General features: G+C 43.9%; 1 protein-coding gene across 1 annotated transcript in view; it reads right to left on the reverse strand.

Annotated features, from left to right (window-relative positions):
• Positions 1–340: 340 nt before the first annotated feature.
• The window catches only part of mRpS6 (mitochondrial ribosomal protein S6), a 188,041-nt gene continuing 165,263 nt past the window's right edge, over positions 341–23,118 (reverse strand). The window contains exon 4 of the mRNA XM_068379885.1: positions 341–519. Coding sequence (XP_068235986.1) covers positions 411–519 — 109 coding nt within the window. The 3' untranslated portion in view covers positions 341–410. The remainder of the gene's footprint in view (positions 520–23,118) is intronic.

Raw genomic sequence — 23,118 nt, forward strand, 5'->3', positions numbered from 1 at the left:
TAGTGTCATCAGGAGAAAACAGTAAGTAAATGAAGGACAATACCACATTGACAAAACTGTCTGTAAATCAATATAAAAAATGGCTAAAATTACAAATTGTCTCAGAAACGACAAACAGTTGTTCACTACTCGACAACAAAAAGCAAATTTAAGATGGTTAACAATAAATGCTAATGATTCCCACTGGTGGTACTGTATATACAACTGGATAGGCTATGTAATCTCCAGGAAAACTCTCAATTCTCCTTTTCCATACTGTCAAGCTTGCGGTCAAAGCATATACAGTAGTCCAGTATATGAACATTGGAGAAGATTTACTGAAATGATTAAAAATATGTGATACAGTATAACACTTTTATTTTTAACAAATATTGTATATACAAATATCATTACACATTATAAAATAGCAATTAATGACCGAATGGATAATAATCAAGACCAGTATTAAATTTGAATTTTTTCCTTTCCTGAATTGGGACTCTTTGGCTGGCTTCTTTTATCATTTTTTGAACCTCAGCTCTGAAAAAGATAAAAAATGTAATTATTATCTCTACAGTAATGTAAATAATAATGTTTTTAGCCATCTTCACATCTCTTATTGAAGGTAATGTAACTAAAAATATTTAAATTATTGAATATTGTGTACATTATTGTTTCAAATATTGATAATAAAATGTAGGAATAAAAGACTCCTTAAAACAAAACTCACATTTTATATTGAGTATAGGAAACAGTTTGAGTTTCAGCTGGTAGAAGCTAAAACAGAAATCTCCTCATATATAATAAAGAGCAGTTGTCAGGCTATATATGTAACCCTAGTACAACAAATTTGAAAGCAAGTTGTATTTTTCCTAACGACATAAACTTTGATCTATTTTACAGAGATTATACTTTCGGTAAAGCTGGAAGACTAGCCATAAGACTTTGTGCGAGGTGCAACTACCATACAGCAAGTTAGCCAGGGGGAGGGGGTATGGGATAGCCGGCTACCACGCTCACACACAAACCTGTATTGTCTCGTCACTTTTCATTGCAGGCAGGACTTATTGGGGGACAGATGATGGCAGGCCAACTTGTATAAATAGCTCAAGGTTTGTATCATTAGGAAAAATACAAATTTTATATCTAGCATAGGAAACAGTTTGAGTTTTACCTGGAAGAAAGTAAAACAGAAATCTCCTTATATATAATAAAGAGCAATTGTCTGGCTATATATATATATAAATATATATCCCCAGTACGACAAATTTTAAAGTAATTTGTATTTGTCCTAATGATGCAAACCTTGAGCTATATACAGAACTTATACTTTTGGCGAAGCTGGAAAACTAGACATAAGGCTTTTAGCGAGGTAAAACTATCCTACAGCTCCTTACCCTGGAGGAGGGGGGTATGATGTAGCTGGCTACCGCACTCACACACACACCTGTATTGTCTCATCACTTTTTATTGCAGGCAGGACTTTTCGGGGGACAGGTGATGGCGGGCCAACTTCAGAGTATTTATCGTTCCAGATCATGTATTGTTCATTTACTATTAAATCGTCACTGTTGTAAGACTGTTGAAATAAGAAAGTCTTTACTTTCCTCTTGAAAGCCTTAATGTCTTCAATCATTCTAATGTTTTGTGGGAGTTTATTATATAGTCTCGGGTCTGCATATTTAAAGGCTCTGGAGCCTACAGTAGACATATATCTAGGTTCCAACAGTTTGAAGCCATCTGTAACTATTCTCGTGTAGACATGATTTCTTGGCTGCGCCATATGTAGCAATTCTCTTAAGTATTTTGGATGACCAGTTCTGATAACTTGGTGGGTTATTGTACATATATTAAATTCAATTCTCACTTTAATCGGCAGCCAGTGTAAATCAATTAGTATAGGGGTGATCCTTTCTCTAGGTGGGACACCTTTTATCAGTCTTGCTCCTCTGTTTATTATGTTTTGTAATTTCTTAGGTTGCACTTTTGGTAATTGTAATAGAGTTGCAATAAGGTCAATCCTGGTAATAACACAATTTATCACAAATTTCTTTACAGAATTTTCGTCCACGTACTTTTTTAAAAATGCAATATATCTTAGATGATAACCATCAGTTTTTATTACATTATTTATTTGGGCATTTAAAGACAGGTTACAGTCAAGAAATACACCTTGATCTCGAACTTTACTAGATATCGGCACTGAATCATTATTTCTGTTCATTTGAATATCACCAGTTTCTCTCGCTGTTTCTCTTACCCACCACCATGAATTCAGTTTTGTTTTCATCTAATTTTAGTTGTTTAAATGTCACTCATTCTCTAACACTATCAAGGATTTGGTTTAGAGTTACAGTAGTGTCATGTATATCATTTATGGAGAAGTAAAATTGTGTGTCATCCGCAAATAGTTTGAACTTCACACCATGTCTTTGTAGTATTTTCAATAGACCAACAGTATAGATGCAGAATAAGATTGGGCCAAGTATACTCCCCTGGGGTACCCCTCTGTTTAAGGGTTCATAAGATGAATAAGTTTCCAATTTGTACACAGTAATTTCTACCAACTAAGTAGTCTCTTAGGTAATCCAAGGCTTGATCGTCAACGCTGATGGATTGTAAATCATTTAGTAGCAGTTCATGCACAACTGTACCAAAAGCAGCACTGAGATCGAGCAATATAAAAAAAAAAACACATTTATTTTTCTCCATCATTTCCAGCATATCATTTACAACACTGCGGATGGCTGTCTCCATAAAGTATGGTTTTCTGTAAGAAAATTGGTTGTCAGGCAAAGCTTTTATTACTTCTAAGTGACTACCGTAACTAGTTGTTCAAGAATTATATATTCAAGCACTTTTGAAACAAAGGATAGATTAGAAATAGGTCTATATGAGCTTAATTCCTGGTAGTCCAGTGCATTTTTCAGAACTGATGTGACTATAGCCATTTTCTCAGATTTAGAAAACTTACTTCATCAATGCTTGCATTTGCTATTCTTATTATTATTTCGGCTTAACTAGAAAAGTTTCTCTCTCCAATTACTTCAGATATTGGCACAGGATCGATCGTGCAATTTGTTTTCTTTGCTCTCTTGCTAATTCTGGTGATGCAATCTTGTCTTATGTTGTTAAATCTTATTAATTTTGTCTGTGCCTGGTGTATCATTAATCTTATGTTGAGTATTTACAAATGACCTGGTTATATTTTCAATTTTGTTTTTAAAGAATACTAGAGAATTATTTGCTAACTCCTGGTCACTGTACCAATCAGGTAGCTTCTTTTCTTTTACATTTCCCATTATACCATTCAGGAGACGATATAACTTATGTCTGTTGCTCCTTCGAGGATCTTTCTCTTAAAGTATTCATTTTTTTTCCTCCTTAGTAGGTAGTTATATTGACACACAGCAGTTTTGTATTCTACCCAAGTATCTTCAGTTTTTAACCTATTCCACTTTCTTTCTTTACATCTTTTTCCCTCTTTTTCACCAAAGTCTCTCCATCAAACCAAGGAGATTGTTCTTTTGCAGTTATAGTCTTTTCCACCCGTGGGCACATGGTATCATATTCACTTTTACTCACTTTATTATAAGTGGTCGTAAGACAGTTAACACACTTAGCTCCTAACAGACGTTGGTCATCATGATCACAGGGAATGTTGATAGCATCATTTATTTTCTTTGTAACTGCTTCAATAGATACGGTAGGAGAAAAATTTGATTTATGTCAAAAGTTTATTTTCTTTACTAATGCATGTTTCTGTAGAGGTAAACTAAACGTAATAAGTTTGTGTACTGGGGAGATAGTACATTTCTCTTCAACTTTTATATCAGATACAATATTATTCACGTCATCACTAAAAACTAAGTCCAACGAATGCCCAGTTAAAGTAGTTGTACAGTCGACATTATTCACTAGTCGATATGATTCTAACTCACTAAAAGCCAAAACATCAGGATTTGATGCATCAGCCATCCAAAAATTTAAGCCTCCACAGATAACTAATTTGTTTTTCTCCATGATAATCATCTCAACAAGAGCACCGAATTCTTCAAAAAGATACTAGTGTTTGTTCTAAGAGGTTTGTAGATTGTTACAAAGGATATTTTTCTGTTTTTTGGCGTAAAGTTTATTTCTATATATTCAAAGCTTGTTACAATAGTTCTTTTCAACATTTTCAGATTTGAGTAACTTTTATGAATAAAGAGTCAAACACCCCCACCAGACCTACCTTCTCTCTGTAAGTGCAAGAAGGCTTGTGTGGGGGGCATCATTTCAGTGATCTTTGCCTTGTCCAAGTTATTTATCCAGGTTTCAGATAATGCTAGCATATCTGAATATTTCTCGTTTATCAATTCTTGAATTTGAATAGTCTTATTACCTACAGATTGAATATTTACATAGCCACAGTTTATGACATCCCTAGTAACCATGATCAGTATTTTCTGCTGGTCTTTTCAATTCCAAGTCATAAGCTTTGCAGGCTAGAATTTACTATGTGGTCACTTGGTTTGTTTAACTTTGTGCAGTTTATACACTTTGACACTTGCGAATTACACTCCTTGGTGGAATGTTTTCCTGAACATTTCCCGAAGACTTTATCATCATTCTTAGACTTGCAATCTTTTTCAAGATGTCCATACCTCTGACAGTGGTAGCAGGTGATCACGTGGTACTTATCACGTATGTTATAAATGCCGCATTGTAACGAAACTTTGTCCCCCATTATCATGAATAGCCCTCCGAACTTCAGGATCACATTTCAGCACATAGTGGGTGGTCCCCCGACGAGGCATTTTTCTTCAGGACTACACTTATCTTCTGTTCTATATTTTGGATTTGGTCCAGGCAGCGATTTCTTTGAATCAATGCATTTACATCATCATCTTTATCATTGTACACATTGAATATCATTTTTGGTTTTAGTTTTCCAATTTTTCTTGTTTCAGTGTCAGCCACCAATGTCTGAATTTTGTTTGCCGCCTCTTCTCTGATCATTTTGTTTGCAAAGTTTACAACAATATTTCCATTCGTATTTGACCTCATGTCAAGTATAGGAATGTCTTTAAGTGCTTGTTCAACCTCATGTTTTCTTTTAGTAATTTTAGTTGATGTATTAGTTGAAATTTTTTTCCTTAACTTTGTCACCAAATGGCTGTTTCTCCAGTTTTGGATCTATCAATGTTTGAAGTATTGCTTTAATTGCTTCCATATTCATGGCAAGAATGTCAACTTTCTCAGTGAGATCGGTAGTCTGGGTGGAATTTGCTGCGTCTGCGCTAAGGTCCGCAAGTTTGTTTTCCAAGTCATCTATTTTCGCATCTTGTTCATTCAGGGCCAGCTTTTCTCTCGTTCACTTCTTCCTTTAATTTTGATATTACTAAATTGGTTTGCCTGGCTTCACGTACACAGTGTGGGCATAACCAATCTAAGTTATTCCGTTCATTATCAGTGATGCTTAACACTAAATGCACACATTTCTTGTGGTAGAGTTTATCATATTCACATCTTATCCATTTTTCCGTTCTCCCTTCGTGTTTTTACATATGAGGCAAAAAATAGTTAGGAGCAGACATAGTGTACTGTTTCTTATCGCTTAGGTTTATGCATAGGATTAACTAATATCTTTTCAATGATATTCCAAGCGAGAAACAGAAAGCTAAAACACGACATAGGGTGAGTGTTTAACAGAGCTCCGCACACCACGTCCACACTCCAGCACCAGAACCTGGAACCTGTATTTAGGAAAAATACAATTTACTTTCAAAACTCTCAATTGTTCCAACAATAAATACAAACCCTCTGGCTATTTATAGGGATGATTCACCCATTAGGAGGGTGGAAGTCCACAACAAGTGGCTGGCATTTGACCCGTGGGTCTTCCCGTACTTGCTCCGCACGTAACAGGGAGAAACCCTAACACCTTGTTAAATTCATGCAAAGCACAGTTAGTGGCCTGAGGAATCTGTGTGATTGTGTGAAACTAGCAGTGTGACTAGCCTAGGTAAAAATTCTCAGAAACGAAGAAATCTTTGAATCGACCATAAACGTTACCCAATCCCACCTCGCTAGAGGGTATGGGGAAGTTACAATCATATATCTCTATAGAGTACCAGGTTACACAAGGGAAATGGTATTACCTATAGACAATAGAGGTTAGTCTTGCAGAAAACTGTAGGTGCTGTTCCCCAACAGGGGAAGGGGGGGGGGGTGGAATGAAAGAAAGAAAGAGCCAGTCATTCTTCATCATTCATCCCAGAATTAACTATAGTAAAACTCTGCCCTCTACCATCTGCTACTTGTCCATCAAGGAGCCTGAGGTGTTTAAACCATTTATTGTATTGTCACCACACTGGCAATGGAGAATGTCTCCATGTTCCTGTAGGTCACATCTTGCAGGAAGCAGGCAGTGAAGGTTGTTTGACATTTCCTGTACATGACCGCTTGCAAGGCCTGCGTCTGAGAATAGTTCTTCTTAAATGCTACGTACGTACTTCTATCCCTAATGTTATGAGCTATAGGTCTCCTTTATTGAGATGGATCAAGATTCAATGCCCGGTCTATGACCTTGCGAATCCAAGCCGAGAACGTGTTCTTGGTGATCCTTCTCTTGACCTTCTCCGAGCTGACGAGGTGTGTTGACATTCGGGGCGAGCTCCTGTAGTTCTCTAGAGGTAGCACCTCAAGTTCTTTACCCGGCATAGTAGCTGTTGACTTGGATCATTGGTCACGCTACGAAGGTCTCTCAATTCAAAAGGTTCAAATCTAGGATCCGAGCTGCCAGGAACGTACTCAAGTATTATATTGCTCATCACTGTGAATAAGAGACATCGAAAGCGGACCATGGGATTCGCCAACTCTTTTGGCCGAAGACAACACAAGCGGGAGATCTATCTTTATTGTCAGGTGAAGATCTGCTGTTTGGCACCCTTCAGGGACTGAAGGACGGGAATCATGCTACGTGAAGGAGGTCTAAGTTCCCCTTGAGGGTAGGTAGACTTGAAACTCTCTATGAGGAGAAACAATAGCGACACATAAGAAAGGTTAATTCCTTTCGGCCTGAAGGCTAGGCTCACTTATGAGCGGTAGCCTTTCATCGCCAATCTGAGGAGTTTCCCCCCAAAGGTATCTAAGAAAACTTCGCAGCACTGGAAGTGGCAACGAGGAGGGAAGATACACTATCCACGACACCAGCCACCGAAGGTAGTTTCGCTAGCCTGTTAGGCGGCAACTGGAGAATTTTGGAGGTATCTGGAACATTCTTTCTCAACTTGCTGTGAAAGCTTCTTCGAGTAAGATGTTGGAAAGTGTCCAGGGTAGAAGAACATGGGGGACCTGCGTCTCCGTGGAAGATGATCACCTATGGCTGTCTGAAGATCATGTCATGGTGGGAATTTTCACCGGACTTCCGTTAGCAGCCGAAGAAGGTACGGGATCATCCCCCAGATGCCAAGCGGAGCTAAAAGGGTCATCGCCAGGTCGTGGATGATCTTGTTAAGCAGCACGCGGGAAAAAAAGCTAAAATGCCGATGTTGACCCGCCGTTGCTGAATATTTCCTGCCATAGAGCCTGGGGATCCAGAACTGGTGAACAGTAGGGCGGAAACCTGTTGTTCAGGGACGTTGCGAAGAGATCCACTGTCGGGGAACCCTTCAAAGTCAGGACTTTGTAGCCCACTGGATGACACAAATACTTCTCGGGAACCACTATCTGAGTAGCTCTGCTCAGATCACTGTGAACACATTCCTACTTGTCAGGAATGAATTGAGCTGACAGGGAAATTGAGTTATCTTCTGCCCCTTTGGCATACAATGTTAGAAGAGAGGTGCTGTGAAAAACAAGTACCGCACTGTTTATTCGACCCTACCGTGGTGTTGTCATTCGTCAATACCACCAAGTAACTTGCCAGGGATTCATGTATCTGTTGTGGGGCTAGGAAGGCTGCCCTTATCTCTAGGAGATTTAAATTACGGTACCCTTCGGACTCTGACCAGTGCCAGGAGCCCGAATAGTACAGCATGTGGGGCCCCTTTCTTTTAATGCATCTGAAGTGAGAATCAAACCTGGGGAAGGGACAAGGAGGTCGATTGCTCAGCAGAGATTCTCGTTTGACAGCCATCTTCTCTGGTCCGTCTCTTGCCCGGGTCCCGTAGAGACCAGAGAAAATGGAGAATGCTCGTGCTGAACCCCCTGGGATCTGGCTGCCCCTGAAGAGGTTGGATTCGAAGGAGTCCGATGCGAACTTGACGAACCAGAATAAAATGGTGCAAGGCAGTTAATTCTGAAGACCACCACGGAACTGGTCATCGTTTGAATAACCCTGTGTTTTAGGAATCGAATTGATTCCTGCTATATGGAGAGTTCCATTCAGTAAGTCTATGGCATAATCAACACTTTGAAATTGTTCTGCGCTATCCTCAATTTTACTTAGCTCACGAAATTTAAACTAGTCTGCCTTGTCAATATTCTACTGTGGTGATCTTTGTAAAGGGGGACCATTGTTGGTGCTTATAATGATTGACGCATGATCATTAGTATGCCAATCATCTAATGTCCTCCAATCAAAATCTGTACAACCACCGCTAGCAGAGGTGTGCGAATACACAAAGATGTTTGAGGAACATTTTGAAATCTATGAGACTTTCGCCATGGCTCCCCACTAGGTGATCATATGGTGTTCTATAGCTAATATATTCATGAGGACAAGGATTATTAACATCAAGCTTGCTCTCCTGTAGACATAAAATTACGGGGGAATGCTTGTGAATTAAGAGCTTAAGTTCTTCACGTTTGGTCCTTAAACCCTGACAATTCCATTGCAAAATGGAGGAAAAGGCAATCATTTATTTTCTGGAAGACATCTTGGATGAGGTCTTCCCATTTACAGTTTTTGATTTAACAATATTTCCTGTAGACTTCTTAAGTGAGGGTCTTGTTAAGTTGTGTTTTTTATTAGCCTTTTCAAAGTTCTTTTTACCTAATTCTTGATGGGAATGGTGAACCTAAATTTGATTTTTTGAGTGATTTAAGTAGTTTTCTTGTTGATCTAAAATACCAACAGACATCATATCTATTTGATGCCATAACTTTGGTGTTTTTAATGGAAGGGGTGAGAGAGATGGAGGTCTCTCTTTTCTCCTATTAAGAGGTGGTGATTTATCAGGTTTTGGTGTTTTCCCCACTATAGATGCTTCTGATAACTCAGTTTTATGTGAAACCTCCATCAAATCAGGCAAAGATATACCCTGAGAGAGGTTATTATTATTCTTTGTAATGGGGGACAAAGGTTTAATAAAGGTAGGCAAAGCCTTAAGAGGTGATATTCTTGCCCTATCATGCATCATTTTATCAGATGGCAAATTTCTTTTTTGTGGAATACTGCAAGTAATAGGTGGGTTGCATGCCTCCTGCCTCATTTTTCCTCCTGATTTCAATACCTTTGCATAGTTTCTTGATTTACTCAATAGTCTCTTGGCATGTCCCACACTTAGCTCTATGTTCAATACTGGATGTATTGAGGGCAGCCTCTTCTAACTTATATTGCTTGCAGCACCTACCAGTAGATTTATTATTCCTACTGCAGTTTAAACCATTGGCCTCGTATACATTCTCCATGGTAAACATTGGAACAAGTACTACACATTTTTTCATTCTTGCAAACTTTAGAAGGATACCCATATCTAAAACAATAAAACATTGCAGTGGCTTTTGCTTAAAAGTTCAAACTTAATCCATTTATTTTCTGTGTAAATGTGGAAAGGCACATCAGCATCCTGGAAATTAAGGATAATCATTGATGTTCCAGGTACTTTATGCACTTTCCATACAGTTAAAGGATACATGGCCAGTATCTCTTCTTCCGTAAACTCATACAAGTCTCTGTTGAAAACTACTCCCATACCATAACGGAAGTTTAGATGGGGGTTTCACGTCCAACTTTATGTCATCATTCTCTGTCTTTAAATATATCTCCCAGTGCAGTGGTACCTACTTTCTTTTGAAGAAATTTGCATATCTTAAAGTAATTTCCTGTACTACCTTTTGACTGGGCAGTAAGCCACTTTGGTGGTTTTGGCTTTCTCTAGGAGGGTACAACCACCTCCATATCTCTGTCAATCCAATCTGCAGGTTTGTATATATCTAGATCCTTAGGTACCCCACCACAAAGAGCACCCTTGATATTCAAATTATTGATTTTAATATTCATAATGTCACTGATTGCATTAAATGCTTCATCATGAGTATTAAATGATATCCAAGAATCCCATTTGCTATTTTCAAGTCTAATTTGAATTTCTCTGATACTGCCATAACATTTAAATGTTTCATACAGGACATCATAATTAGTTTCTATGGGAATTTGGATGACATGAAGAATTCAAAGTTTCCCTGTGTTACCCAAATTATTAGGTTTTGAGCATCCATAAAATGGTCCTTTTCAGTTTCCAGGTCATCAACAGAGGGGTTAGTTTTTAAAGATAAAGCAAGCAGGGTTATCCACCTCTTAACGGAGGATGTCAGTCCTATCCCATGTGGCCCAATGCAAGAAAAGGCTTCAGTAGGGACCAGCCCTCTATTAGAGAGGGGCTGCCTCTCTTTAGGTGGGCGTACACTGGTCAGTGGGGTTAGTTAGCCCGTCCCACCGACGACTCTGATGCCTGGCGTTACCAATTACCCGTAAATATTAGTGAATTAAAACCGGATCACTGGAGCTCAACTCTTAACAGACAAAGTTAGCACCCAATGGGATCTGCCAGAGGGTGATGGCGTCTAAATTTGTACAGGTTAGATGACATGCCATCCATCCCACACTGCACCAAATCTAAAGCAGTAGCCAAACTATTATGAAATAAGCCAAAGTTGTCAACAAGTTCATGCCAAAGAGAAAGAGATGACAAATTCGTTGATAATTTGTATTTTTCCTAATAATATAAACCTTTAGCTATTTATTATGGGTATTACTTTCGGTGAAACTGGAAAGAAGGACCATTAAAATATTAGCGAGGGTTAACTACCTATCCCGCTAGTTAGCTCACTTTGCCTGGAGGTAGGACTTCAAAGGGGGATAGGGTCGGCGGGTAAGTTTGTATATAACTAAAGGTTTGTATCGTTAGGCAAAATACAAATTACCTACGAATTTGTCATTTGTTCCCTAACTGGAATACAAACCTGTTATTTATTAGGAATGACTCACCAATTAGGAGGGTGGGCGTTCCTGACAATCTGGCTTTTTGGCTTTACCCGGGGGCTCCTTGTATTGAATACAGTATCTTGGTACCGAATATAAGGAGTCCCTACACCTAGTTAAACCCTGCTAGGCAAGGTCTGCGGCATACACAAGTTGTGGGTTGAGATAAGCAGTGTGACTGTTAAAGTGAACGTTATTCAGACACTTTGTAGGAAAAACTTTTTTTGACCAAGACTTTCCCAACACCACCTAGGCAGGGTATGGGGACGCAACAGTATTGACACAATACTAGGTACACAAGGGAGCATGATTTACCCACAGTGGTTGAGGTCAGCTTGTGCAGAGGATGAAGAAAAGAAAAAGAGCCAGTCATTCCTTTGATCTAGATCGTCAGTTACCGAGTGGAGACTTGTCTATTATCCGTTACCTCTGGAGACTGTGTCTTGGCAACAAATTCAGGGACGAAACTGAACATTGCCTTTCATCCTTCTCATGAATGGGCGATGTCGAACATCCTTCTATTGAATGGGCGATGTCGAAAGAGAGACCATGAAGTTCCTTGACTTGTTTGGCCGCTGTCAAAGAGTGTAAGAACACTGCCTTCTAAATCAGGTGAAAATTTGTTGCCTGGTGAAGTGGCCTGTAGAGAGGTCTCCTTAGAACCCAGAAAACTCGAACCGTGTTCCGAGAGGAAGGTCTCAATTCCGACAGGGGAAAGGCAAGTTTGTAAGTCTGCATGAGTTAGGAAAGATCTAGCGATGAGGGTATGTCCCTTCCTTCCAGTTTGAAGGCGAGGCTCAAGGTTGAAAGATTGTCTTTACCTGCCGAAATACTTATAAGATTCTGCTATTGCTGGAATAGAGATATCGAGTGGAGAAATACGCTTTCCCGAGACACCAACCACAGAAGACGTTATACTTTGCTTGGTAGACTGATGCAGAGGAATTCCTCAGACATCCAGACAACCTCTTCGCAACTTATTGCGAAAAACCTCTCTGAGAGAGGAGGTGCTGGGTAGTCTCCAGGCGTGCAATCATAGCAAAGCTATAGCTTGTGGTAGATGTCAAAGTGTGGTTGGTTGTCTGTGGCGTGGAGAGGGTTCTCTTGGAGGCTCCGTCAGGAGCTGCAAAAGGTTCGGAAACCATTCTGCGTAATGCCATAGCGGAGCTATGAGAAACCTTGAGAGGCTGACCGATGTTCTAGCCTTGCTGAATACCCTTCTCATCCGACAAAACGGGGACGAGACATAAACGTCATTGTTGTAACCACCGTTGTTGGCATGCCTCTTGCCAGAGAGCCTTGGGGTATAGGACTGGGGAGCAGCGGAAGCCTGAGGTTCAGGGGCGTTGCGAACAGATCCACAGTTGGAGAACCCCATAAAGTCAGGACTTTGTAGGCTACAATGGTGATCCAAAGACCATTCGGTACACCTTATCTGAGATGGTGTGGTCAAATTGTCGGCGAGCAAATTCATCTAGTCTGGAATGAAGCGGGCTGATAGCGGTACTGAGTGGACTTCGGCCCATCTCAGTATTTACACTGTTAGATGGGATGAGGCTGCGAGCAAGTTCCTTCTTGCTTGCTGATGTGAGCCACTATGTGGTGTTGCTCATCACACCACTGAGTGACCCATCAGGAACTGATGAGGCTGTTGAAGAACCGGAAAGTTGCCCTTCATCTGCCCAGAGGCCTGAGGTCACCTGGTGCGGCACGATTGTCCCTTCTTCCTTCTTTTGATGTGTCTAAGCACAACGTCAAGTCTGCGGGGAGGGGGGGAAGGATGAGGTTACACCCCTCCATAGATTCTAGACTGCCACCCTTCCACAGAGATCCATCCAATCTTCTGGTTCCATGGGGATCAGAATGTCCGGAGAATCGAAGGCCTGATTCTAATCGGACTCAAGCCGCCACTGGAGAGAACGAATACTAAGGCGGCCGTTGGAAACTAGACGGGCCAGGGATGATAGGTGTCCGAGGAGACATAGCCACTCTAGGCTGTGAGTTCTTCTCGTCTTACGAAAGGGTCTTGCGACCTTTCTAAGCCTCGTTAGCCTGTCTTTGATGAGAAGGTTTCTGCGGAGATTGGTGTCTGGAATCATTCCTAGATATACTGTTTTTCTGAGATGGAAGTAGGGAAGACTTCCAAAGGTTTACCTTGATCACCAGATCTTGGTAAAAAAAACTTCAGAAGTTTTGGTGCTGACATAAGGTTGCCACCGAATCTACTAGGATCAGCCAGTCATCCAGAAAACAGAGGAGACGGATTCCGATCCTGTGGGCCCAGGTTAGTGCTGTGGAAAGACCGAAGCACACTACCCTGAACTGGTATTTCTTGTTGTCTAGACTGAATCTCCGATACTTCCTTGAAGATGGATGGTTTAGGACCTGGAAGTATGAGTCCTTTAGGTTCAGCGTGCACATGAAGACCTGCAGTCTTACCTCTTGTCCCAACTTCTCCAACATGGTGTGGACATCAGCCCAAAGGGCCAGCTCCTTGTGGATCCTTTCGCATAGGTGTTTGTTAACGCTGGGGTCTTGACTCGTGGAGGAAAAGATGGGACGCGATACCTTGTGTAAGGATTCTTCCCTGGGAGAGAGCTCCTTTAACTGATAGAAGTGGGTAAGGAAACGCTTGACCCTACAATGAGGCCCTGACAGGGTTGATGCTATTCCTTAGAAAAGCATCATTCTGGCAAACATTAAAGAATGGTCAAGGGCTGGGTATTGTGGCTACTGTGCAGTTGGAGAGTGCTCGCGAGTAGTCCCCTGTCGACAAGCCGTTGATGGGGGCTGTCGATCGCCTGCAGATTGCTTTAGTGGATCGGTGTGATGGCAAACACCGAGTAGCGAGAAGTGTGTTGTTTGCCTTCCGATCTAGAGAACAATGGGCAGAGGTTGAATAGAGAGTCTAAGTGACGAATTGCCCGTGAACAGCGTACTGCCGATGATCGGCGAATCCATGATCTGTGAGCCAAAGATGGTAACTGACAAGCAGACGAAGGCTGTCTGATCAGTCAGCCAAGGAAAGATGGCAATCAATGAGTTGGCGATCAGCTTGGAGCGCCCTGAGAAACAACAGAATGGTTTAATGATCGCTAGTTGATGATCGGCGAGACTTTGACAATCAGCGCTCAGAGCTATGAAAGGAAGCTTGGAAAGCTGACGATTGAGAACCGTATGGTTAGAGAAAGATTTGACGATCGGTGTTGAGCTAATGATCGGTGAATGACGATCTAATGATCGGCAATCGCAGCATTAGCGAATGGTAAGCTAGCAACAGCTGATTATCGAGGACAGGCGATTGGCGAGTTTGAAATCAGCAAGCTGACAACTGGCTATTAGAGAGCTGGGGGTCAGAGATCAACGAGACTGAGGTCGATGATCGAAAAAAGACGAGCTAGCAATCGGTGATCTAGTGATTGGTGAGTTAGTGATCAGCAAGCTGATGACTGGTTATCGACTAGAAATCAGCGATCGGCACGCTAGCAATCGGAGATCATTAGCAATTGGCGTGACTGGAGGTCAATTACCAGAGAAAGATAAGCTAGCAATCGGCAAGCTAGCGATCAGCAAACGGTGATCTAGCGATCAGCCAGTTGATGATTTCTCCTTGGTGGAAGACGAGCTAGCAATTGGCGGACTAGTGAACGGCGGTCAGCGAGCTAGCGATTGGCGGACTAGTGAACGGTGGTCAGCGAGCTATTGATAGGCAGCTCGCAACGTCCAGATCATGTTTGCTGACAGTGGTACTGTCAGGAAAACCTCTCGAAGAGAAAGGGACCAAGAAGTCTCCACCGATGGTTGATGCGGTGGGTTCTCCTTCGAAGATGGAATCTTTGGGATCTTGAATCCTTCTATGAAGCCTTTTCCCTCTTTTCCCGGCGTGCTCTAATGCATTTGCGGAGAGGGGAATGGGGCGATGGTGACCTGTCAAAAAGTTTTCCCTTTCGTTTTTTTTGCCTCGCACGAGTGCGCAGGAGAGTGCTGGAGTGTTGGTGAGCGCTGGAGCGTTGGCGAGCGCTGGCTAGCCGGAGAGCGCTTGAATGCAGGAGAGTGCTGGCGAGCAGGTGAGCGCAGGGGCGCGGGCGAGTGCTGGAGAACGCTGGCTCACAGGTAAACTCAGGTGAACGCGGGCGAGCTGGAGAGCGCTGACGAGCTGGAAAACGCTAGGGCGCAGGCAAACGAGGGCGCGCAGTAGAGCGTTTTTCGTGCTGGAGAGCGCTGACGAGTAGGAGAGTGCAGATGAGCAAGAGAGCTGGAGATCGCTGTCACGCTGGTGAGTGTGGATGAGCTGGTAAGCGCTGGCAAGCCTGAAAACGATGGTGTACGGCAAGAATGCACTAGAGAGTGCTGGCGATCAGGAGATCGCTGGAGCATTGGAGAGCGCTGAAGAGCAGGAGAGCGCTGATGCGATGGAGAGCGCTGACACGCTGGAGAGCGCTGGTGTGCTAGAGAGCGCTGACAAGATGTTGGTGAGCGCTGACGAGATGTTGGTGAGCGCTGACGAGATGTTGGTGAGCGCTGGTGCACTGATGAGCGCTGGCGCCGAGCCAAAGGTCTAGAACGCTGCGATAGATGGCGCGTTCGTAAAGGCAAGTGATGTCTAAGACAGGAACGGAGAAGGCAGGTTTGGAACAGGGATGTGCCTTTTGGAAGGGTGAACATCCTCTCGATTCACAGAACAGTCCAAGGCCGAAGTCCGAGAACTAGTGGCAGCAATGTCAGGAGAAGGTTCAGGAACGGCGAAGGTCAAGGGCCAGAAGACGAGGAGCCTCTCCTCTGCAGGGGGAAGGATGCGTTACTGACGAGCCAAAGAGGCGTCTCTTCAAAGGAGAAGGGATGACACCCTCTGGGGGCCAGTGGATTAGCAAGCTGACTTCAGCAGCAGCAATCCTCTGAAGAGAAGTCTCTATGAGTGGGCCCTCTCGCTAACGAGAGAGGTGATCACTTCGCAGGAGAGACTTCCCTAAGACTATGCTCTGCCCCCGAAGGAAGAGAGATTCAACAAGGGGGGAGCGTAGTCTAGGCGAAGACAGCAACAGCAGTCGGAGTCAATGATGCGATGAAGACGATGCAGGGAAATTCTCCCTCGAAAGGGAGAAACAACCCTATACCTGGAGAGGAAAACTCTCCCTCGGATGGAAAAGTAGTACAAACCCTGGAGGCGAACCTCCTGATACTGCTCTAAGATGATCTGCCAAGAGCGCTGCCTGAAGAAGCGTTGCCAGAGCTAGTTCCTCGAAGATGGAGTGCTGATCAGGAACTGCCATGGACGTATTTCTAAGGAGAAGGGATGACGCCCTCTGGGGGCTGGCAGTGACAGCAGATTCCCCAGGCATGAACGGAACAGCTCTACTTCGTCGGCTCTCTTAGTCGAACGAAGAAGAATTGCATCACTGGGGAAAAATGAAATAAATCATGTAACAAAAAACTCCCACGGGAGGAATACCTAGTCCACAATGGGAAAGAAGACCACCAAGGGAACAAACATGAAGTAAGAACTGCGCATTCCCTTCCCCGGTCGACATCGACGGGAGAAGGAGAGCGGAGAGTAACGTAATAAAACAAAAATACGATTATTTAAATCAGCTAAAAATATTCACTAATCAGAAGAACCACAGGATCCTTTGGCAGGAAGCGTTACCCACGGTGAAGAAGCTGAAAAGTTAAATTACAAACAATAACAATTTCACTTAAATAATTTAGAAAAACAACGGGAAATGCAACCTAATCCGCGAACAGGAAAGGTGCTCCCCCCGTTAGTATACTGTCGGAACCCATGAAAGGTAAACGGCCTTGAGAAGAGAAATGTTATTTTCATAATAAAATAAATTTTTGAATGTACTTACCCGCTGGTTATATAAGAATGGCTAGCGTCCCTGAGGCCTCGGCAGGAAATTCAAAATCTCGCGCGGCTATCGCAGATATGCCAGGTGTACACTAGTGCCCTCACGGTACAGCAGGTAGAACTATACCCAACCTCTTCAGATTTTCCATGCCCCATGGTCTCTAGAGGGGAGGAGGGTGGGTTTTTAACTTATATAACCAGCGGGTAAGTATATTCAAAAATTCATTTTATTATGAAAATAACATTTTTAAATATAAAACTTACCATCTGGTTATATAAGAATGGCTGATTGACACCCTTGGTGGTGGGTCAGAGACAGCTACATAATTGGAAATTCACTTAAGCATTACACAAACCACTTAAGAGGTTCTCACCTGATAAGGAAGCTGACAGCAATGCTCTGCCTCATTTTGTCTGCTATCCTTAGAAGATCTAGCGGTCCACCCAGGGGGCTGATGATCTCTAGGAGCTGTCAAACGGTTCAATAACCTATAACATGACAGGACCTCAACTAATACCCTTGTTCCGGGCACTCTCTAGGAACAAAATGACTACCTGACTAGATCAAAGATTGCGGAAGATTGTCGACCAATCTTCACGTACAATCATAAAAACATATATAACAGTTCCAAGAGAAGAACAGGGGTACTAGGAATATACGGAAATGTAGTGGTGAATGTCTCACCTACTAATGCACTCGTTATTACGAGTGAACCCAAAACGTAGACGTCCTCATAAGGAGACTGAATACGATCTAAGAAATGTAAGGCGAATACAGGAATACCCCTTCACAAGGCTGTATACGCGATGCTTTGCAGAGAACAGATTAGTTTAAAAGTTACAGAGGCTCCTATAGCTTTAACTACTCTTTCGACATGTTACGATCTGTCACACAACAGTATGAAAGAACTCTTGTAATTAAAGTCTATACTAGACGATAGAGTGTTTTAGACAGATAGCGAAGGCTTCTTGACCGTGCACCAAAGAGTCATGAATAGACTCTTAAACTCTTTGGTCTTGTCCCGATAAAACTCCATCGTTTTAACTGGGTAAAATACTCTTCACAGCCCTTCACAAACCAAATTCGAGAGGATAAAGATCCCGAAAGATTTAGGCCATGGATGAGAAGGACGTTTGTTAATGATCAAGAATCCAGGATGCAAGGCGCCTATGGCTTAACCATTGTGAAGTCCATGTTCTTGCTAAAAGATTGAACTTCACTGGCTCTCAACTATAGTAGATTTATTTAGAAAGTCTCCAAAGTTAGGCCTTAAAAAGAAACCAAGTGTAAAGGCTCGGATCTGTCGCTACCGCGAAATTCCAGAAACGACTCCTAAATTTTAGGTTGGAGCATCTTGCTGACCCTTCTAAGTCATCTGAAATGACCTGAGAAGATCTATAAGGTCTTTATTTGATAGATGCAATCTTCTGCGTTTGCAGACAGCTGTCCGCATACTCCTGTAACCCTTGAAGGTCGAGGAGGAAAAAATATGTTTTCCTTCCAAGGTCTAAGAAGAAAACAGGCCGCTTGTCTTAGAGTTACCAAATGAAGAGCCCTTTAGGTCTACACTACTCCATAAAACATGACAAACTTATAACAGAGTTTGTATTTTTCCTAACATACAAACCCTCATTCTTTACTATAGGAGATATTCTAGAGCGAGCTGGAAAATACGGCAGAAAACCTTAACAAGGTCGTTAACGACCGGGCCGGTAGTTATCCCCCCGATGGGGGTGGGGGACTGCCGAGTACCTTCAATCGGATTCTAGCTAGGACTATCTAGGGAGTGGCGACGGAGGGAAGATTTGAGTAAAGAATTCGGGTTTGTATGTTAGGAAAAATACAAACTCTGTTATAAGTTTGTCATTTGTTCCTACACTAAATACAAACCCTCATTCTTTACTATAGGAGACTTAGTCTTGAGGTTAGGGTGGACGAAGTATTCTCTACACCTAGAGAAGATAGTCCTCAGACTAGACCCTAATGAACAATCTCCCATTAACTTCTCTGTAGATCCTCAAATCCAGCATGACTGAAGGTTTGTAAATACGTAGAAACCGAAGTTTCAGTATGAAGAGGGTCGGGAGCAATACCAGGACCCTTTCATACCAAGGGTTCCCCTGACCTTGAAAGGGGAACCCTCGTGACAACGAGCATAACATATACCCTGTGATAGGAGTCAGATGAGTTTCATACCTTATTCCATTGATGAGTCCAGCCAAAACTGGTCACAGACTAGGAAACCCACATGGGAGGAAGAAGAAAGAGCAGAAGATAGATAGATGTTCTTCTAAACCTAGTGTAACTCAGAATCCTCGATCAATGGCTACTGTCCCCTGAAAGGGCGTAAAGGTAGCTACAGCACCTGCTGACCTGCCACAATAGGTCCTACTGTATAGAAAAGGTGTTTAGATACCTATGTGTCACATCTGATAAATAGTGAGAGGTGAATGTAGATTGGCGCTTCCAGACTCCAGCTCTTAAGACTTGGGAGACTGAGAAATTCTTCTTAAACGACAGCGAGGCAGCCACTCCCCTAACTTGATGGGCTTTGGGATGGGCTGCCTCAGAGTCTCCGTGAATGGCTCTCGCAATAACTTTCTTGAGCCAGAAAGAGATGGTGTTGCGAGAGATTCTCTTCTTAACCTTGTTGGTACTGAGGAAGAGATGACGGAGACGTGGTCTGAAAAGTCTGGTGCGTTTCAGGTATTTCCTTAACGCCCTGACCGGGCACAGTAGCAATTTGTCAGTATCCTGAGTTGTCCTATTGAGGCTGGAAAATTGAAACTCCTTAAACCTCTCATCGGCAGACGAAGGATTCTGGGTTTTGGCCACAAAACCTGGCACGAAGCTGAGAGAGACTTTCCCCCCATCCTCTAGTATGGGTGACTTCGTAGGATAGACCGTGAAGTTCACCAACCCTTTTTGCCGAGACCAGCGCTAGTAGGAAGACGGTCTTAAGGGTAAGGAAGAAATCAGAGGCCCTATTTAAGGGCTCATACGGAGGGCCCTTTAAGGAGCGTAAAACCAGGGACACGTCCCAGGGCGGTGGTCTAATCTCCACTGGGGGGCAGGATCTCTCAAAACCTCAAATCAACAAGGAGATCTCTTCTGAGGTGGAAAGGTCAACTCCTCTCAGTCTGCAGATGAGGCTTAAGGCTGACCGATAGCCCTTAATTGCAGAGATTGACAGGAGTTTCTCCTCCCTGAGGTAAACCAGGAAGTCTGCAACTAAAGGGAGAGAGGGATCGAGTGGAGACACGTCTCGCCCTCTACACCAAGCTGCAAACACTCTCCATTTTGCTTGGTAGAGGTTCGTGGAAGACTTGCGCAGGTGCCTGGACATGTGTTCGGCCACTTTTCCTGAAAAGCCTCTGCTTCTGAGGAGAGACTGGACAGCCTCCAGGCATGAAGTTTCAGGAAGGGAATTCTCCCGTGGGGAATACCACTGTGTGGCTGTGTCAACAGACGGGGTTCTGGAGGTAGAAACCTCGGCACTTGAACCAGCAGGGAAAGGAGATCTGTGTACCACTCTCTGCTTGGCCAAGCCGGAGCTATTAGAGTTAGTTTGCAGTCCCGTGAGATCCTGAGTTTGTTGATCACCTTCCTGAGCAGGCAAAAGGGAGGGAAGGCATAGGCGTCCAGGTTGTCCCAGGAGTGTTGGAGGGCGTCCTGGATCGCTGCCTGATGGTCTGGAACTGGGGACCTGTAGCGGGGAAGTTTCGCATTCAGAGAGGTGGCGAACAGATCTATTGTGGGAGAACCCCACAAAGCTATTACTGTCTTCGCTACTCGAGGATCCAAAGACCATTCTCCACTCAGCACTTGGTGATGCCTGCTCAGCTTATCTGCCACGATGTTTCTCCGGCCCGGAATAAACCTGGCTGAAAGGGAAATGTTGTGGCTTTCAGCCCACTGGCAAATCTGGACAGCCAACAGGCAGAGGTCTCTTGCCAGAGTACCCCCTTGCTTGTTGATGTACGAGACGGCTGTGGAGTTGTCGCTCATCAGAACCACCTCTCGACCGTGTAGATCTTCTACAAAGAATTTTAGGCCTTTCCAGGCAGCTAATAATTCTAGATGGTTTATGTGGAGAGACCTCTCTATCGGCGACCAAACTCCTGAAGCTAATTTGGGGCCTAGGTGGGAAACCCATCCCCGTAGCGACGCGTCCGAAGAGTTTTAACTTCGGACTCGGGTTTTGGAGGGGAATGCCCTTTTGGGTGTTCTCTCTGGACGATCACCAATGAAGGTCTTGTCGCACCAGACTTGGAACCTCCACTGCCCTGAATGGGGAGTCTGACTTCTAAGACCAATGGGTCTTCAGATGCCATTGGAGATTTCTCATTCTCGATCTCCCTCCTGGAACTAGTTTCTCCAGAGAGGCAAGATGGCCCAGAAGACACTGCCACGACTTGGCTGAAGGTGGTAGTGGAGATAAGAGATGGGCGATGGACTGATCCAGTCTCCGAAGCCTGTCTTCCGACGGAAACACTCTCCCTGCCTGGGTGTTGATGGACATACCCAGATAGGTTAAGACTTGGGTCGGGGTATAGCAAGACTTCTCCGCATTTACAAGGATCCCCAGATCCTTGCAAAGATTCAGAAGTCTTCTCAGATGATCCAGAGCTAGCTCCTTGGACGAGGCCAGGAGAAGCCAATCGTCCAGATATCTTAGCAGTCGCATCCCATGTTTGTGCGCCCACGTAGGTACGAGTTCGAAGATTTTCGTAAAGACCTGTGGGGCGGTCGAAAGGCCAAAGCACAGGACTTTGAACTCGAAGATTCGACCCTGAGCCAGGCAGCGAAGGAATTTCCGAGAGGTGCGATGGATAGGCACTTGGAAATAGGCATCTTTTAAATCTACAGATGCCATGAAGTCTCCTGGACGTACTGCTTGGGTCACGGAGGCCGCTGTCTCCATTTTGAATGGAGTCTGCTTCACGAACAGGTTCAGAGTCGAAAGGTCTATCACTGGTCTCCAACCCCCCGAGGCTTTCTCTACCAGAAAGAGGCGACTGAAAAACCCCGGCGAAGAGTCGGACACCTCTTGAATGGCGTCTTTTAGAAGCATGCTCTGTATCTCCCGAGCTAGGGCTTGCTGTTTCCCGGGATCCCGAGGGACCTGGGAGGACGAGATCGGGGGAGTAATTAGAGGAGGAGGAGAGTCTATGAAGGGAATGCGATATCCCCAACGAAGCACCTTTATGGTCCATTGCATGGCCCCCATAGCTTTCCAACTCCTCCAACTCCCCTGCAGGCAACCCCCTACGCACTGTGAGGGGGGAGTCGAGACCCTATTTCTGTCTAGGGTTCCTCCCTCTGCCTTTAGCCTTGGGAGGAGTCGACTTTCCTCTGCCCATAGGTTTGGGTGTAAAAGAGGGGGGGCTGAGGTTCTTGGCTGGCAGCGGAGTTGTGACTGTTGCCTTGGGTTGTGGAGCTGGCTGTTGTTGCATTGGACGAAAGGAGGCAGCCTTTTGCATTGCAGTGTCCTGCGTCTCCTTCCTCCAAGTCTCTAGGGTAGAGGAGACTGCTTGTCTAGAGAAGAGGAGAGGTTGAAGAAGATCAGAGTTCCTCAAATCCGACTTCTCAGATTTACCGATGTCTGGAGACTACTGATTGCCTTCTTTTGAGAATCTAGTTGCCCCACATCGTTGCGGCTGTAGCCGTTAGGAAGTCCATTGTCTTGGCCCCAGCAGCCAAGACTTCCTGCAGGGACTGCATGGAATTCTGGTTTGAGAGGTCCTCCTGACTAGCAAGGTAGCCCACTGTGCCAGACCATGTGTCAAACCAGGAAAGTGCCTCTAGAAGAGACATTGACGCCGATTCCATTGTCGAGGCTTCTGCTGCGGTAAAGAACACTGGAAGGGAAGAGAGTCTCTCTGCAGAGCAGCCAGGTGTAAGCCTTGCTGTGAGGGGGTCTAGTGTCAGAGGAGAAGGATTAGCGTCTCTGACCTTGTAAAAGTGCCTTTGCCTTGAGAAAGGAAACTGCAGTAATTTGTGGGATCCTTGAGACTTCAAGGAATTCGTTTCCCCCGAGACCGCCTGCGAGACCTTCCTCAGACGGCCTGCAGTGTGATTAGATCAGGGAAATTCGGT

Source organism: Palaemon carinicauda, chromosome 9, assembly GCF_036898095.1.
Source record: "Palaemon carinicauda isolate YSFRI2023 chromosome 9, ASM3689809v2, whole genome shotgun sequence".
Taxonomy (NCBI): Eukaryota; Metazoa; Arthropoda; class Malacostraca; order Decapoda; family Palaemonidae; genus Palaemon; species Palaemon carinicauda.